Source organism: Bombus flavifrons, chromosome 17 (genome assembly GCF_040668555.2).
Source record: "Bombus flavifrons isolate JBK064 chromosome 17, iyBomFlav1_principal, whole genome shotgun sequence".
Classification (NCBI taxonomy): domain Eukaryota; kingdom Metazoa; phylum Arthropoda; class Insecta; order Hymenoptera; family Apidae; genus Bombus; species Bombus flavifrons.
In genome coordinates, this window is record NC_138458.1 from 7,245,563 (window position 1) to 7,262,479 (window position 16,917).

The 16,917-nt window shown below is 34.5% G+C and overlaps 1 protein-coding gene and 1 long non-coding RNA gene across 4 annotated transcripts; one reads left to right on the plus strand and one right to left on the minus strand.

The window, feature by feature from the left end:
• The first annotated feature begins 1,235 nt into the window (after positions 1-1,235).
• On the plus strand, positions 1,236-16,775 carry Tsp66E (Tetraspanin 66E). Of its 3 annotated transcripts, none has more exons than XM_069130824.1 (9): positions 1,236-1,488; positions 12,142-12,237; positions 12,943-13,041; positions 14,153-14,281; positions 14,351-14,425; positions 14,517-14,624; positions 14,743-14,907; positions 15,000-15,141; positions 15,959-16,775. In XM_069130824.1, exons 2-9 carry the CDS (start codon positions 12,163-12,165, stop codon positions 15,982-15,984), a joined length of 819 nt encoding a protein of 272 aa, XP_068986925.1. In that variant the 5' UTR covers positions 1,236-1,488; positions 12,142-12,162; the 3' UTR covers positions 15,985-16,775. The 3 variants fall into 3 exon arrangements, with proteins under 3 accessions (XP_068986925.1, XP_068986923.1, XP_068986924.1); XM_069130822.1 differs by having other exon boundaries at positions 1,237-1,488; positions 12,136-12,237; XM_069130823.1 differs by lacking the exon at positions 1,236-1,488 and adding an exon at positions 11,476-11,610 and having other exon boundaries at positions 12,136-12,237.
• LOC138188789 (uncharacterized) lies at positions 5,032-6,978 on the minus strand. Its single transcript, XR_011175683.1, has 2 exons — positions 5,897-6,978; positions 5,032-5,718 (listed from the first exon to the last, which is right to left on the minus strand). It is a non-coding gene; the product is annotated as an uncharacterized LOC138188789 (long non-coding RNA).
• Positions 16,776-16,917: the final 142 nt, after the last annotated feature.

The window sequence follows — 16,917 nt, forward strand, 5'->3', positions numbered from 1 at the left end:
TTGTTAATGTTAGTAAATTTAATATATTTAAAAATATTAAATATTTTCACTTTTGTTGTGCATTATTAAGAATTTAATTCTTCAACACATTATTTTCTTAATTAATCCGAAACTTTTATTTTCTGCTATATGTAGATTTACTTAAAAAATTATCTAGAATATGTAATAATAAAAAAGAAAAGATAGCAAAATGTAGATAATAACACATTTTTTTATGTAATACTAGTTATATGAAGAAAAACATTATTAAAATTTGTAATGTATCGTATGATAATTCATACAAGCTTTTTTGTTTAACACAGTCTAATTATTTTGTTCTGTTTCTTTCAGATTAATTAAACACAGATATTCAAATAAATTTATTTTAGATTTCTATATTTATTGTGTTTTAAATTATTACAAGTATACATAACTATTTTTGGTTTTTATAGATTAGTGTGATATTATTTTTTTAATTTAGAACTGAAAAATATTCTAAATAATAATAATTTGTGAAAACTATTAAGGAATAAATATGTCATATATAATTTCACGTTATATATAGATAATTTATATGCTTACACAATATTAATAAGTTATAAATATATAGAATAATGTAAAAATAAGCAGAAAAATTCTAACAAAAAACATGGATTATTTATAAATGTGTATAAATAGAAAATGATTAAAAAAATCATCTTGTAAAACTAAATTATAAATATATGTATGTGATGGTTATAGTTATAATAAAATATCTGCTATAGCTTTATTGGATTTTTAATATTTTATTGATTAATAAATTAATTTCATTTGTAACATTATGCGATGATAAAATAATAATTAAACAAAATATGTAATATGTATCGTGTATAGGCAATGTTTGGCTTTTCATTTAAATTTAAATGTTATTAAATTAATTTTCATTTAAATAATTGTTTACGTAGACTCATTTGTTATTTGAAAGTTGAAAATTAAATTGAACAGAAGAGTTGTTGATGAACAGTTAATGGGTGTTTTAAATATACATATTTAGCACATTAAGCATTTAAATTTTGAGTTAAGTCTTAAGGGTCCCCGGGACAACAAAAAGTTATTTGAAGCAGGTCCGTAGTAAACAAAAGATTAAGAACCGCTTGTGTATATATTTGCGTAAAGGCGCGAGAACTTTCAACGGTATGATTTGTTTATGTTTGAGATGCTAGCCACTGATTAGTCAAGAGAGCTCCTATCACAGCAAAGTTGCCGCCATTGGTAGAAGTACTACCGCGACAGGTACCTGTGGTTAGATGCGCGGCAAACAGCATCGAGAGACAGCGTTTCTTTTTCTGCTCGTGTCAGTGTCTCGAGAAATCTGTTAGTACGAATGACGCCGGTAAAATTATTACAATTCGATTCTATTATCTTTACAATGGTGATAAACAGTGACGTGGTGTGAAGTGTATTATTTGCGTTAACCTTCTACTTTCCTGGAACCTTTTGCTGAAGGATTTTAGGCGCGGTATCGTAAACGTAAGTCATCTGTTCTTTTGCTTCTTTCTTTTCCTATATTCCGTTAAGTATCACTTTTCATTTTTAAATTCCCACTAAACGCGAAACTTTCGTTCAAGTGTTTTCTACATAAAATCTATATTAGTCTATAAAGCGATTTATTAATATTAATTTTTGTTTCTGTTATAAACGTGATTTTTTTTGTGTATTTAGCATTTCATTTGTTTTCTCGTAACGTTCATGTGTAATATGTACGACTACGAATAAAAATAAGATAGTCTTTCGTATCTGATAAATTTTGCGGAATTTTTTAATAGAATTGAAAATTAAACCGAGATTAATATACGTTAGGAATAATATAAGCTAAAATATCTGATGTTAGAAAAGTATATTGAGTATATTGAGTATATTAAGTATATTGATTGTGAATATATCGATTCTTTTTTTTTCTTATTACGTTATCTGTTTATTACATTACTTACAAAATTCGAAGTTTTTGTTTATTTAAAGATTTGTTGTTATTTTCGTTAGCGACCATTTTCACAAAACACTTTAAATTTGATTAGAACAAGCTAATTTAATAAAGACTAAAATATAACCAACAGATGAGTTTAATAATAAAATCTTATTTCATAATTGATTCTTTTTATTAATTCTCTACATGTAATGTATATGCGAATAAAATTGGTTTTCAACCACAATTACATTTTTATATTGGTTAAAACATATACGTATGTAGTTTTATTAATATCAGTTTTTATAAATAACCTTTCTCTTATTATTTTTATTGTTCTGCTTGCTTATTAGTTTTCGTATTAGTATTTTACAGCATTATAATTTTCTCACGAAAGTTTACTCCTATTTGTCATACTATTTTACGTGTTTAACCAAATTTTGTTAGAAATGAGTGGATATAAAAATATTGGCTTCCTTGGAAAAACACGTGCATTCATGAAACGTAATGTTTACTTTATTTCTTTTGTGTAATATGTCGTAAATAATTTATTAATCGAATTTTGAAATCAGAATTGACTATCTTATATTCGTTTTGTAACGATGTGTACGACTTTCCCTTCTTGGAAATTTTCTCCTTTCTTTCTATCCTTGTCTTCCTTGTCCTACCTTCTCCCCTTCTCTTCCCTTTGCCTCCTTTTATACCGTTTCTATATTTACTTTTTGATAAGAGAAAAGATTTTCTATAGTATCTCTTCGTAATCTTATTCTTCTAACAGGTTCCTTATTACGTTTGTGTGTGTGTGTGTGTGTGTGTGTGTGTGTGTGTTTTTAAACAAACAACATTAATACATGGCTGAATTATTTTCATTATTTAATGTCTCAGTCATAATTTATAATTTCTTAATTTGGGTAAACTTTTCCTCTGAGAATTATTCGTCTTTTAATTCGTTTTTCTTCCCTTTTTTCTTGCATTTCCTGGTAGTACTCGATGAATAAAGACGAAATGCAACGGTTAAGTTCAGCAATCTATTGGTTCAAAAGTTGCACGTCTTTAAAGTTTGGTTCTCCGGACGTACTGTACGGCTTTATTCAACGCGATAACAATTTGAATTAAACGATAAATTTTAATATCTATTTAGACACTACGGACTACTATGCTGAAAACAGAATATCGTTCTATCTATCGATATATGAATCGATTTGTCAAATAATATATTTCATAAGGTCTTTTCATAACCTTTATTATCTTAAAAAACATATGGTGAATCCAAAAGCCAGTCAGTGCAAGTCGATTAGCATTAAAACCGAGATGAATGAGATTTTTACAAATTGGTTGTAAAAAAAATAACGATGCTAGGAAAAAAATAACGGTGAAAAAGGATTTTTATTATAAGATAACATACGGATGAACTTAACTGCGAGAGAAACAAAGGAAAATCGCAATGACTTTTTGAAAGAAATCAAATTGAATGAAAAAATTGTGACCTATATCAAAGGACGAGTGAAAAATTTGAATAAGTCAATTTATGTATTTTTCCGGATTATCATCACTCACTCACTCACTCACTCACTCACTCACTCACTCACTCACTCACTCACTGTCGTTTTTTGCATCAAGGTTTGTTAGATTTGCCTTTGAGGTTGATGCTCGCGTTTTTTGATTCGTCGTTGAAAAACTTTGGTAAAATGGATGGTAATCCATAACAATATATATGGAATATAACATTGTAGATGAAACGTGTGCTTCTTTTTAATTTCTTTCACCGGTCTACCGGTCTACGGGTCTACGGGTCTACGGGTCTACGGGTCTATGGGTCTATGGGTCTGAATATGGTGGGTTTTCAACGACATTGAGCAAACTCGAAGGCCTTCCTTTTGACACCGGCATCACGTTGATCTCATAAATTGAAAAATCATTCTGCATTTACATTATCGTGTCTAATTAAACACATTTATATCACTCTTCTAATTTCTTCTCTGCAACTATCGCACTTACTATTTGGTACTTTGCTTTTTGTCTTTTGATAACCAGACTTTCGCAATATTTATTCCCCTATACCTCATATAAATTTCATTATATGAGATTGAAAATATCCTCGATTATTTTATTTTATACTTCCGCATGTTTTTATAACAGTCATGATATATTTGTTGGTTTACTTGGACGAAAGGAATTAATCCGTTAGTATCTAAGAATTAGAAAAATTAAAGTACATAATTAAGTAGAGAAATATCTGTTTGTAATAAGAAATATATAATAGAAGCTATATTCCACCGTTCCTATGTATTATTATAATAAGACTGGCAAGATGAAAGTAAAGCGTATTTTCGTAAAAATCGAAATTCTGTCGCATGAAGATCAAGTGGACGAGTTGAAGAAAGAAAGTCTCGGATAAAATCTTTCCGGGATAATTATATATCCGTTACCGTTGTATCACTGGTGAACTGTTACCACAACTTATTTCACAGTGATACCCGAACAATTAAACGTATTTGTTACTTACTTTTAATATATATTGGACAAGGGATGAATAATAAAAGAAGAAAAGAAGAAAAGCTACTCTTGTGATGAATTGTGTTTCCATAACAACACATAGCATGCACTTTGCACGATGTCAATGCCCTCGTCATGTTACGTGCTCAAGCTCGTTCGAACGAATATAATTGGACTACATATTTTGAAAGTGGTGAAAGTCGATCTTTTGAAAAAATCGAGAAAACAGAAAACCTTCCTATGCCTTTATGCCAACTTTTTATTTATAAACGATATATAATTTAAATGTCTAAAACATTCGTTTGTTTCAATTAATCGAAATTTCCTTACTATACGGAGTTATATTATCGTTTGTCTATTTTGAAAGTAATACGACTCCATTTCCTGTAATCTGTGTGTAGCCTGTCCAAACATTCGAGGAACCAATAATCAAAAACAAATGATATTTTGAGATTAAACAACAGCATGTTGTTTTTTAGTGTTCTTACAATTAAACAATTAAAGCGTGAAACACGAAATTTAAATAATCGAAACTAAATGAATCGTACGATTCAGTGATTTTGAAAACGGTGCAATTCGCGAGTAATATATCAGAGTAACTTTTACCTTTTACCTTTGTGTTGATCCGAATTGGAAGCGAGTTAGCCCCTTGGATAGGGGACGTCGATCGGAACAGGTAATGATCGAAAGGAATAACGTTCAGCGAATAAGCTGGCTGCTGCAACATATCTCAAGCGAGACTCATTACCACGATAAAACAGTGTGTGGCCTGCCGTTGTCACGCGGTAATTTCACAGAACGTCCTCCTTTGTCGGTGCCTCAACCACCGCATCTCGTCCAAAGACACATATTTTTTCTCGATGGAATTCGTCGCTCGCCCGATAGATAGCTCAAAGTTATAGAAAGCAACGTCGAATACTTTGAACTTTTCTTAAAAATTTCGATTATTCTTTTGTACACTCGATACATACTAGGCAAAAATATTTATAACGTTATTATATATTTATATTTTCTACATTTTCTATCGTACGATACATGTACATTTTATTTCCGTATCCGTCAATATCGTATTTATATACATATAATCGTATAACACATTACATGATTTTTATATACAGAAAAGAATTACGTACATTTCAACCAGCATGCTGGCTACATTTCTAACTAATTTTGCGAGAAATGGCAGAGCTACAGCGCAAAAAAAAAAGCATACTAGCTAACTAACATACTGTGCTAAGAAAATTGGCTCCAACAGGCCTTGAACATCTGAGACCTCGGATGCCCCTGGAACGTCTTCTACGCTATAACAATCAACAATCCGGTTTCTTCTTCCGTTAATATCTTACGATCTATCCTCGTACTGACAACATTATAATTGTCTCTATATAATTTACAAACGTATTACCTTACGTTTCGAACGTGTCACGCTACGATTAGTAACCGCTACGATTTATACCGAAGAAGTTCACCACGACTCACTGTCACGTTTTTGTTCATTCTCATTCTCAATCGCTTCTCTTCTTCGTAAATATCGTAATTTCCACGAACCTAGGAAGCACGGAATTTTTCTTTCCTCTCGTTCTAAATATAATGTTGTCTAACTAGGAAATCCACGGACGACGGGAGACAAAAGTCAAGTTTAGAAAGGCGGAGAGAGAGTATACAGAGTGTGTTTCGTAATACGTGGGATCCACTCGAGGACAGTGGACAGTGGACAGTGGACAGTGGACAGTGGACAGTGGACAGTGGACAGTGGATAGGGAAGACGAAAAGAAGGAAAGAGTTGGCGTAAACGCGTGTTCAATTTGACCTTATTTCAAAGTTATAATCGCTTCTATGTCTCGATAACAATCCGTACCTGCTTACCTTCGCAGAAGGTGCTCGGTCTCTCGAGAGACAAGGTCCGTGGGCAAACGTAGGAAGAACGTGCTTTTTACCCCGTTTGGCAAGCAACGATCTCGCCGTGCGATACTGCGAAGGCAGAACATTTGAAAATACTAAAAACGTAATTTGACAAATCTCAAAATGCAAGATTTCCACAAAGTCGCACGATTTTTCGACAAATAAATTGAAAATTAACGACACGCTGTCCTTTTTTTATTTCTGTATCGGCGTAGTTGCCATTTGTTGGAACAATGTTCCAAGAGTCAAAAGCGAGTACGAATATTTCGTTGTCGACAAAAGCGGAAGGCAAAAACACGCTTTAAGCGGTAATAAGTACTTGGATCGAAAAGTGGTTTTCGTTCTCGTGAAACGTTATATGCTCGACTGGTCGTATTAATGGCTATTTGTTCGGCATTTAATCTGTTTAATTTTAGCGGTTCAACGAGTTTGACAACTTTCGACGATGACGCAATAACGTGCCTGCAAATGTATATCGTATCCTCATTGCATAATGCACGCACGTATGCGAGCCTAGAACGCGCTTATACGAGAAATCTAACGTAACGGTCGTAACGATTCTGTTTACAGCTTTTACGCATAGTACAAAGGGAATCTACGACACAACTAATACGCTTGCATCGTTTGTATTATACTAAGCGAACGAACCAATAATCCAAATTTTTTCAGCGCAACTCAAAGTTTACTTGAAAAGAAAAACATACCGCAAGCCGTTGCATCGAGGAATTCGTTCGTCGTTGCTCTCTGTAACTTTGAGCCACTTGTTGGGTAAGCGACGAATCCCATCGCGATAAAGCGTCGCGTCTTTACACGAGATCCGATCGTCGGGGCACCTACGAAGGAGGACGTTCCGTGAAATTACCGCGTGACAACGTCAGGCCCCACGTGGCTTCTACGGACAAAAGACGTCATGACGAGTCTTGGTTGGCACGTCTTACAGCAGCCAGCTTATTCGTTAGACGTTGCTCCTTACGATCGCTACCTATTCCGGTATTCGCTTGCAATTAGCGAATCGGATAGAAAATTGACTTGCCTGTTGGATCTTCTTTAAAAACACCGTACCTCAAAGTTATAGAAAGCAACGGCGAATACTTCAATAAGAATCGGACAATTTCCTGTACTTTTTGTAAATAAGCTTCGAGTTTGGCTGAAAAATTTGCACTACTCGTGTTCGCACGCTTAATATTCAAGACATACCTAACACGCCCATTTCTACGCGTTATCGCATTTAAGTTTATTAAATACAGAGTCGTGAAAATTTTTACTACCGCCACGAATCGGTTTGACGACGATTAAACGATCAGGAAGAACCCACCACCAGGTTATCGATCGTAGACGTTGGTGTAACACACCGGCTCTCTAAAAGATCGTTTCGTTTCGTTTCGTTTCGTTTCGTTTTGATCTTTGATCGGGATTGGCAGGCAAAGAGAAAGAATTACTTTACTTATTACATTTTTCGCTTATTTTCGCTTATTTTCGCTTATTTTTCTCACGTACAACAACCTTCCGTTAATCCTACATTTCTGTTCAACCGAGAATTGGTCAAATTCGTATATACTTGACAAATCGTCGAACGTGATCGTCTAAAAAACGAAGCCTCGTGACCTCGTTTGTGCTATACTTTGAATCCACGCTCCACGCTGTACAGCATAGGTATACTTATCTCATATAGGTGTACAGCGTAGGTATATTAACTTTTCCTGTTAATCGCTACACGCGGAAGACGATTTAAAAATTTGTTATTAAAAGACAAGTCGCACAACTGTTGGATACGTTAAACGATCGTACGATTACCTATACAAAGGTAGATTGCACGGCCGTAGCTAAAGCGTATATCGTTACGAAATATCAATATCGTTGTTAAAATACAAAATACGGAGATTATAGTAGGTTGTAGGAGAGACACAGAGATAGAATAGAGATAGATAGAATGCAGCGGGCGTAAAAAAGATGTGTAACCTTTTTGCGAGTAAGCAATTGGCGAGGTGGCAATTCTCGTTCGGAGGACGATGACACGTGGAAAATTAGGTCAGCAGACTCGATTATACCCGACCAACGGGTCGCTTTTCTTTTTCTTCGATACTTACTCTCGTTACTCTTGGCTTTACCCTTGGCGGATTTACAATTAAAAATGACCGTGTTTCACGTACTTTGTTTGTCCGTACTATGTAACCTCCACTATCCGAATTAATGGGAAGACGTAACTCTTCGGACCTGGCAATTTTCGGATAATGGAAGCCGCGTCTCTCTTTATAATTATTTTTCTTTTTTCTTTTTCTTTTTCTTTTTCTTTTTTTTCTTTTTCTTTTCTTTTCTTTTCTTTTCTTTTCTTTTCTTTTCTTTTCTTTTCTTTTCTTTTCTTTTCTTTTCTTTTCTTTTTTTCAGCATAAGCAATCGAAACGTCGACGACGATATTTATACAAACTTCAAAACTTTTTCGTACAATATATATCCAGATACTGTGTCGTACCTTCGTCGCTGATTTATCACCATTGTTGTACAACAGATAGTACATATTTATTTCTCAATTCCGTTATAAATTTCTTATTTCTCGAGTAATTTTCAATTACGTGTTCCTATTTTTGGCTTAGTTAATTACGAATCTTCTAACGTTGTAGATTCCACCAATTTTTCCAATTTTTCAAATACTTTCACGCCTTTCTCTAACTTTCGAAGCATCTTTTCTTCGCTTTCAATACGACGCTCTATATATACGACACGTTTCCACTTTGATGCCGTTATACGCAAGATATTAACGCGTAGAATATTAACTTGGTACCAAAATAATAGAAAAGTAATAGAAAGAAATGATAGAAAGCTTGTGATCGCCTGTGTGTGAAGCTAGCCACCGTCCTTTAAATTCTCGTATTTGTTGTTTTCATTGGTCCAAGTTGTTCTACGTTTGCTCTAGATCGTTTCAACTAGATAATCGTTTATCTCGAAAGTGTACGATTTCGAAGCTATTACATATACCGATGTACACAAATAGTTGAAAGGGAACGCGAGAGTTTGAGTTTCCTCGTGATGATGTAATTTTTTTTATGAATTTACTCGTATAACGGTGTATCCAAGTTGTAATGTAGTACTCCGATGCGAATAGACCATCGTTAACACGATTAATTATGCAAAATTCTCTTCTTTGTACGAGCTTCGTGAGAAGCAGATAACACACGAGAATACGTTTACGAACGTGTGTAATTACCGCGAACAAGCGTATAATTTAAAATAACGTCTACTTAGCTTTTCTGAATTTTGCAGATTTCTCGATTTCTTCGAAAGAATATAATTCGATATCAATCATATACGAATGATGGAACGATCGGACGATTAAGTCGTTGCGTCTTCTTATGCGTCTTCTTATGCGATATACATACGTACTCGTATATTGCGTAACGTTGTTGGTAAACTAATTTGATAATAATAATGATTCAGTAGCACGATATTATTAACCATGCAAACAGAGTGCATGGTTATATCTACGTAATAGGAAGCACGAGCCAGAATATTATAAAAGCAATCTTTCTTTCGTAAGATACAAGTACGAACATTGTTGATAATTAATATGACGATATATAGGGTAACTGCGTCTAATATGGAACGCTCATGATTCTTCCCCGAAAAGAGAAACACGCTTCTTTCTTTCAAGATTTATCCGCCCAAAATCCTTTTAACCGTTAAATCGCACAACTTTTCTAGCAGATTTAATTCGGTAAAGTTGCATTCCTTTTGTCACTGCTAACGTCTTAACCCTACTTCCAACGCCTCGGACATGTACTCGAAACGTCGAGGAAACGTCACCGTTGTCGCTATATTCGTGTTTCGATTTCGTTATCCATTATTATACACGCAACACTAGTCGTGTCGATCGTGGTCGATCGAAGAAGATCCGATTTTATCGGATCGGCGTTATCACGACCACCGAATCCTACGGTACCGTATTCGATGCAGAAAAAGTTTTCTCTTGAAACTGGTGAAAACAGCGTCGGTCGCGCAGTGTCAGACGACGCGGTTCCTAATTTTCCGAAGCACATTTTTCATGACCTCGATGAAAACGACGAATACGTTGGACCCACTTTTCGTTATTACTGCTTCTTCCGTAATTGCCGCCACGAAATAAATACAATTCCGTATCGTGGTCGTTAGCAGTGTCATTCACGCGTTCCATATTACGTACGATCGACAACGCGATAAATTTTAGAAATATATATCTCGGATAAACGATCGATTCTGGCCTCATGGTTGGATTTTTAGTTAGCAAGAAACTATCGGAAAATATCTTTTACCTTTGTTTGAGAAAATATCGAAAGATATTTTTCAATCGAACGATCATCGGCGTCACGCATCGTCGGTAATGGAAGATGCTTTTACGTTACAAGCTGGAGCGCAAAGATAGGAGAGCTAAAGCGGACATTCGCAGCGGGACCGCGATGTAACTCGGCCTAATAGCTTCCTGATTATTTCGTGAGCCGCTCAGCTGATTTCCTCTGCCTTCTGCTGCGATAGTTTCATTCCTCGTTGCCATCGGGGCGATGAGTTATTTCTTCGCGTTTACGTTTGTGTTTGCGTTTGCGTTTGCGTTTGCGTTTGCGTTTGCGTTTGCTTCGGATTATTCCCTGTATCTCTACGCTTTTTTTCTATTATGGATCTTAAGCGATTTACCACTGCCTCGTTTCTCCTGCCTTTCACTGTTTCCTCCTCGCTCGATACGCTAGGCTATATCCCATAGCAATTCTCTGGCGAACGTTTTAACGTATCTATTTCAATTTTACGAGGAACGCATTTTCTCTTTTCGTCTTCCAATCAGTGTCCTCTCTAGATGCTCTAGATGTTCTAGATGCTGTAGATGCTCTGCCCTTCGTACATATTTATGTCTCCTATTATCGTATCTGATGTTTGTGATTTTATCGTACCGCGCCTAGTATTACTATTCTTTGTCCCTTCCAGTTACAGTTTTAACTATATTCCATTGTTCCAAACGTTTTGCTCCTAGCTAACACACACACACGCACACGCACGCACGCACGCACGCACACACACAGCTATTCCTCCTTCTCCCAATTTTCTCTTCTTTTTCTTTCAGACACCCATTCATCAATACCTTCAATAAAACTCTCAACTGTCGCGTATTCGGATCGGTCTCCTGACCGATATCTGAGTAACCGGGTAATTTTTGTATACCCGGATGTCTTACACGTACCCTTCGTGCACGTCGATGTACGTACGTCATTATTGAAGCTGGTTTAGAATAGTTAGAAACGTTTTGGAATCGCGTGCCAATACTTTCGTCCGCTGTACCTACTACCTACTACCTACTACCTACTACGCGTGTACAATAGTATATACTTTACGTTACATGCGTTGCAGTCGTCGATACGTAAACGCTGTAACATCGTGATTACTTTTGACGAAATACGAGGCCGTCTTAATAAATTCGGATGCATTAACGCGTCATTCGTTAGATGCTGTATTCGACTATGAATGCAAAGGACGTATTCTTAATTAACAGAAATTCGTCCTAATTCGGCCAATTTTCGCAGCTCTTTGTTTCCCGCCTACGATGATTTCAACGACGAATACGTCGTCTTAATCGAGCAACTAGAACGTCTTGTAGACGTTCTGTATGACGTTTAATTTCTTCTGTTGTAAAATTGCTTCGTAAAATTAGAAAAAATATTTTACAATACGCGCACAGCATAAAAATCAGTTTACCGATAGCGAGGCTAACGTTCGTTTACGATTTACTGTTCAAGTAGCACGCGTTATGATATTCTTAATTCAGTACGCAAGAGTACCGAACGATATTTACTTTTTTTCAGTTACAGATACAGTTTCAGTCTCAGTGAATGAACGAGGCTAAAATGGGCTGTGCTTCGCAGTGTGCCAAGTATTTTCTATGTTTCTTCAATTTCGTTTTCTTCGTAAGTATTGTATTCCTGTACGACGTTATTTCCGCATTCCTTATTGCATTATTCCGCATTATCCTACATATATTTATCGTTAATTCGATTCCTAATCAAAATATAATTTCTCCCTTATTTATATCCGCTACCTGGCAGCAACCACTCGATTTAAGCGAAAGTCGTAGATACGACCTGTTGATTTAACACGGCGGCCTACTATTAACCTAGTTAGGTTACTGCTACTCATCCGTCCAACTATACTTAATTCTTATCTAACTATTTAAGTCTCCATCTAGTTACTAACTATTTATCTAACTATAATCGCTTAACTCTTTGCCTAACACCCCTAATATCTTCTTCCTTCTTCCCTTCCTTTTCTTTTCCACTTCTCTTAGCCAGTTCGCAGCTTTTTCCTTCACTTTCTCGCTAACTATTTCCTCTATACCTCCTCTATACCGACCGACCATCGTCCTCTCTAGTTCCCTGCACTCTCTCAACGTGTACTTGGAATTTCCAAATTCCACCATTCCTGGTGGTTTAATCACCAGGGCTAGCGATTTCAGCCGAATATCCGAGATACCGTGCCGATGTAATTCGCTTCTCACTTGCCAGACCCAATTCGTTACGACACCCTGTACTTCTAGATTAATTCTTCTCTTCGATCTCGCTATACATCCTGGCGTGGTAGAAAATTAATTCAATTTTCATCGGCTTTGTCTACAGGTAGCCGGAGGGGCTGCGTTGGCGGTTGGAGTTTGGCTCTTCATCGATAGCAATTCTTTCACTGATCTCGTCGGCAAACTCGATCAGTCGGACATTTTGGTAAAGTTTTAGAACGATTCTCTCGAAACAGAAATTTTCCTTTTAAAAGAAGCAACGAAACGAAAGAAGAAACGAAAAAATCTCACTCGACCATGTTAAAGCGATGTTGCCAGAATATAGGGAAATTATTTGATCGAACGATTAAAAGAGAAGACAATCGGTAGTAAGATTATTTGTAGTAATAGGATATCTTTTACCGATTCACGCTCCGTTGATTACGACACGAAAGCGTTGCCAATTAGTTAACTACCGAGAAGAATATATCCGGCACTTTCTACTCGTAAGCTCTTATCGTGTACAGGTTTTCATTTTCGTTTCCTCGCGCTCGTACTCGCTATAGATCGTTCGCTCCTAATATAGACAGCTATTCTAAATGAATGATAATGAATGTAATAATATTGTTAATAAAACGAAAGCAATAGTTTTTCGAAATTACATTCATATTTTATACCGACCATCGTTCGTCGATTAGATGTATATATTTATTTATAGCAGTGTTATCGAATTAATCGTCGTTCGAAGGAAGCACGGTAGTAGCAGAGAAGAAATTATAAAAGTAACATGTACACGCTATATGCACCTATATATGTATATATCATTCATCGTAGGCTTAAATGTAGGCCTAAAACCTAGCACGATCTTTCTTTACATTACAAGTGCAATTTTTTTCCCTTTGTTTTCTCTTTGTTTTTTCTTTCACAGTGTTCTCAACGTAATTTCTCTAACTTGTATACTAAGAGCAAGCAACGCTTACATCGCTATATCGTAATATATTTTTACTTTCAATTACCATAATATCATCCTATATTATATATTATTTATTATACATGTATACATTATTGGAACTAAATTACAATAGGTTTCAATATTTAGACAAGTCGTATAATTTGCTCTCCATCTAAAACCAAGTATCTCTAACGTCTGATTTTTCAGAAAATCTACAATTTTCAAATAAACTCAAATAACTCAAAACAAATATTTCAGATCTTACTAAAAGTTTTTCTATAGCTTTATAGTATGCTGGTTTACTAGAATTTTTATTTCAAATTTTAACAGATAATTCGATAGTACGTTAATCATAGAGTGTTAAATTCAATTATTTTGTTCGTAGAACAAAACGGACACCGACGTCATCAGGATAATATCGTACATCTTGATTTTGGCGGGAGCGTTGACCTTTTTGATCAGCTTTTTGGGCTACTGTGGAGCGATGTTTGAATCTCGGTGTCTTCTTTGTGTCGTAAGTACTTTTGTAGCCGAAAGAAAGAGACTTTAGTGTCACACGATACAATTAAGTTTTTAATTATAGTACGGTGTTCTTATTCTCCTCGTTTTGATCCTGGAATCTGTTGTAGTAGGTTTGGCTTTTGGACTTAAAGGGGATGTAAGTTTATTTCTTTCGTCGTATTGTTGGTAACGTAAATTCCAATCTTAAATAGAAATTGATATTAGTCTGTTCGTCGCAATTCTTTCAGGCAGAGCAAAGTACACGAGATTTTCTCAAGTCTACGATCAAATACTATGCCAGTAGCATCGATAAAACAGAGACAATTACAGTGACGTGGGATGGCATAATGACACAGGTTGTTAAAAATTTGCTTGTTCGATTAATTAGGAAAAATTTATAGACAAACAAACGCTTGAGCGCAAATAAGTTTTAACAAGCGGATTCACATACATTAACCTGTTATATATGTTTAGCTTCATTGCTGTGGAGTAGACGATCATTTGGACTTCCGAGAGAGTACAAATTGGACATCTACAGATAAAATTCTACCTGAAGCATGTTGTATAAAGGAAAACAATATTTTGAAGGATCCATCTTGCCCTATCAGTCCTACTTCCAATAATTCTTATTATAAACAGGTTGGAAAATACTTCGATTAGATTAATAACTTTATAATTAATTTATTATAAAGCCTATTCCAGATATATAAAAAGCTGTATAAATATCGTAGGGTTGTTATAGAGCAATAATGAGGACGATCGAAGAAAATGCGGCTATAGTAATCGGCGTTGCGGCTGGATTAGCATTTGTCGAAATCCTGGTTATTATTTTAGCTCTGCACTTGGCATGCTGTTACTGGCGTCCACAACACGGTAGGCTTGCACTTCTCACTGATTGATAACATGAATATTTCATGAATATTTCGTGAATATTTCGTGAATATTTCGTTTTACGAATATTACATCCGATCAAAACAACTGATATACACGATAATCATTTAAGAAAACAAATTTTTTTCCTCTAGTACGATTTGAAACGATTTGAAGAAGTTAGAAAGGTTTCTTTAAAACATTCAAATAAATACATTCTTTTAGCTTGCGTCGACGTATCGTCGAAAAATGCTTGGTGAATTAACAGCAATGAAAATATTCTATTTATACTTTTCAAGGCTTCGAAAGTTAAGTGTTTCACTAAAAACGAATTAGTTTTCAAATTAATATAAGCTTAGTGTAATTCTTTTATTTTATCCGTATATCTATGGCAACGAATTTTATTCAAATTGAACAGAATAGAGGATAATTTATTATATTAATAAAATTATCAGTATTACTACAAATGTTGAATAAATTGGGAACACTTAATATTCCAATATGTCTATTATTAAAATTTTTAATTATATATACATATAATCATATTTTTAATAACTATAATTAATATTATATCATTACATATGATATATTTGTATTATTTATAAGCTCGTATATAAGTAAAATTACAAATTAACTAAAAGTCATCGTATTCCTAAAGTAAATTTTCTATACTTATATCATAGTACAATAGTTTATTAAAACCTATATATTTTTTGTATCGTTACGATTTTTGCGGATAATCTAATGATAACGAACTGGAGCAGTTCACGCAATCATTTGTCGTCAGTTCATATCGCGCACAAAACATTTTCGTTTGCAGTTTTAACTTGTTGGTGTTGCTGTTGACCACATGCATTAACAGCGAGCTCTTCGTACCTTCTTCTTGGCTCCTTCCTTCATAGAAGTGAAAATTGGCTTAAGCTTACTACTCGAAACTAGGCCAGAATACGTGTTCGTCATCTACTCAATTATATTTTATTACTTCTCTAAAAATATTCATAAAAGTGGAAATGTTTATCGAGTAATATTTTCTATGAATATTTCAAATATATATAAATGTAAATTTTAATTGGGCTAACAACAACTAAAAGGTATAAGTACAAAAATTTCAAATGCAATTGTTTTGTTTTTTCAAGCAGGACGCTCGATGATTTAGCTAGTTATATAATTAGAAAATTAATCTAATTAGTAAAAAGATATTGTTCATTTTTTAAAGCAAACCAGTACAAAAACAAATAAAGAGTTTAAAAGCAAGACACTACAGAAAAATTACATATGCTTGCGTTGAACTACTTTGTGTGTGTGCGCGCGTATGCGCGCGCGCGTATGTGTGTGTGTGTGTGTGTGAGTGAGTGAGTGAGTGAGTGAGAGAGAGAGAGAGAGAGAGAGAGAGAGAGAGAGAGAGAGAGAGAGAGAGAGAGAGAGAGAGAGAGAGAGAGAGAGAGAAATATATATATATATATATATATATATATATATATATTTTTAACAATTAACACAGAATATTATACTACATTATTTTATTAAGTTATATTTACTATAGTACATCAATATGTATAAATGATACTTATTATAATCGCTCTGTTTATAAGAGAAACTAAAATGTATAATAAAAATTTGTAATATTTTATAATGTATATTTTACATTGTTTTATACTGTACAAGAATCATGATAAAGATTTTGTATTCTTTTTAAACTTGAAAATTTTTTCTTAACTCCTCTCAATCAATCAATGGCAAAGCATATTTCTTCCAACAATCGTTCACCAAAATATTAAT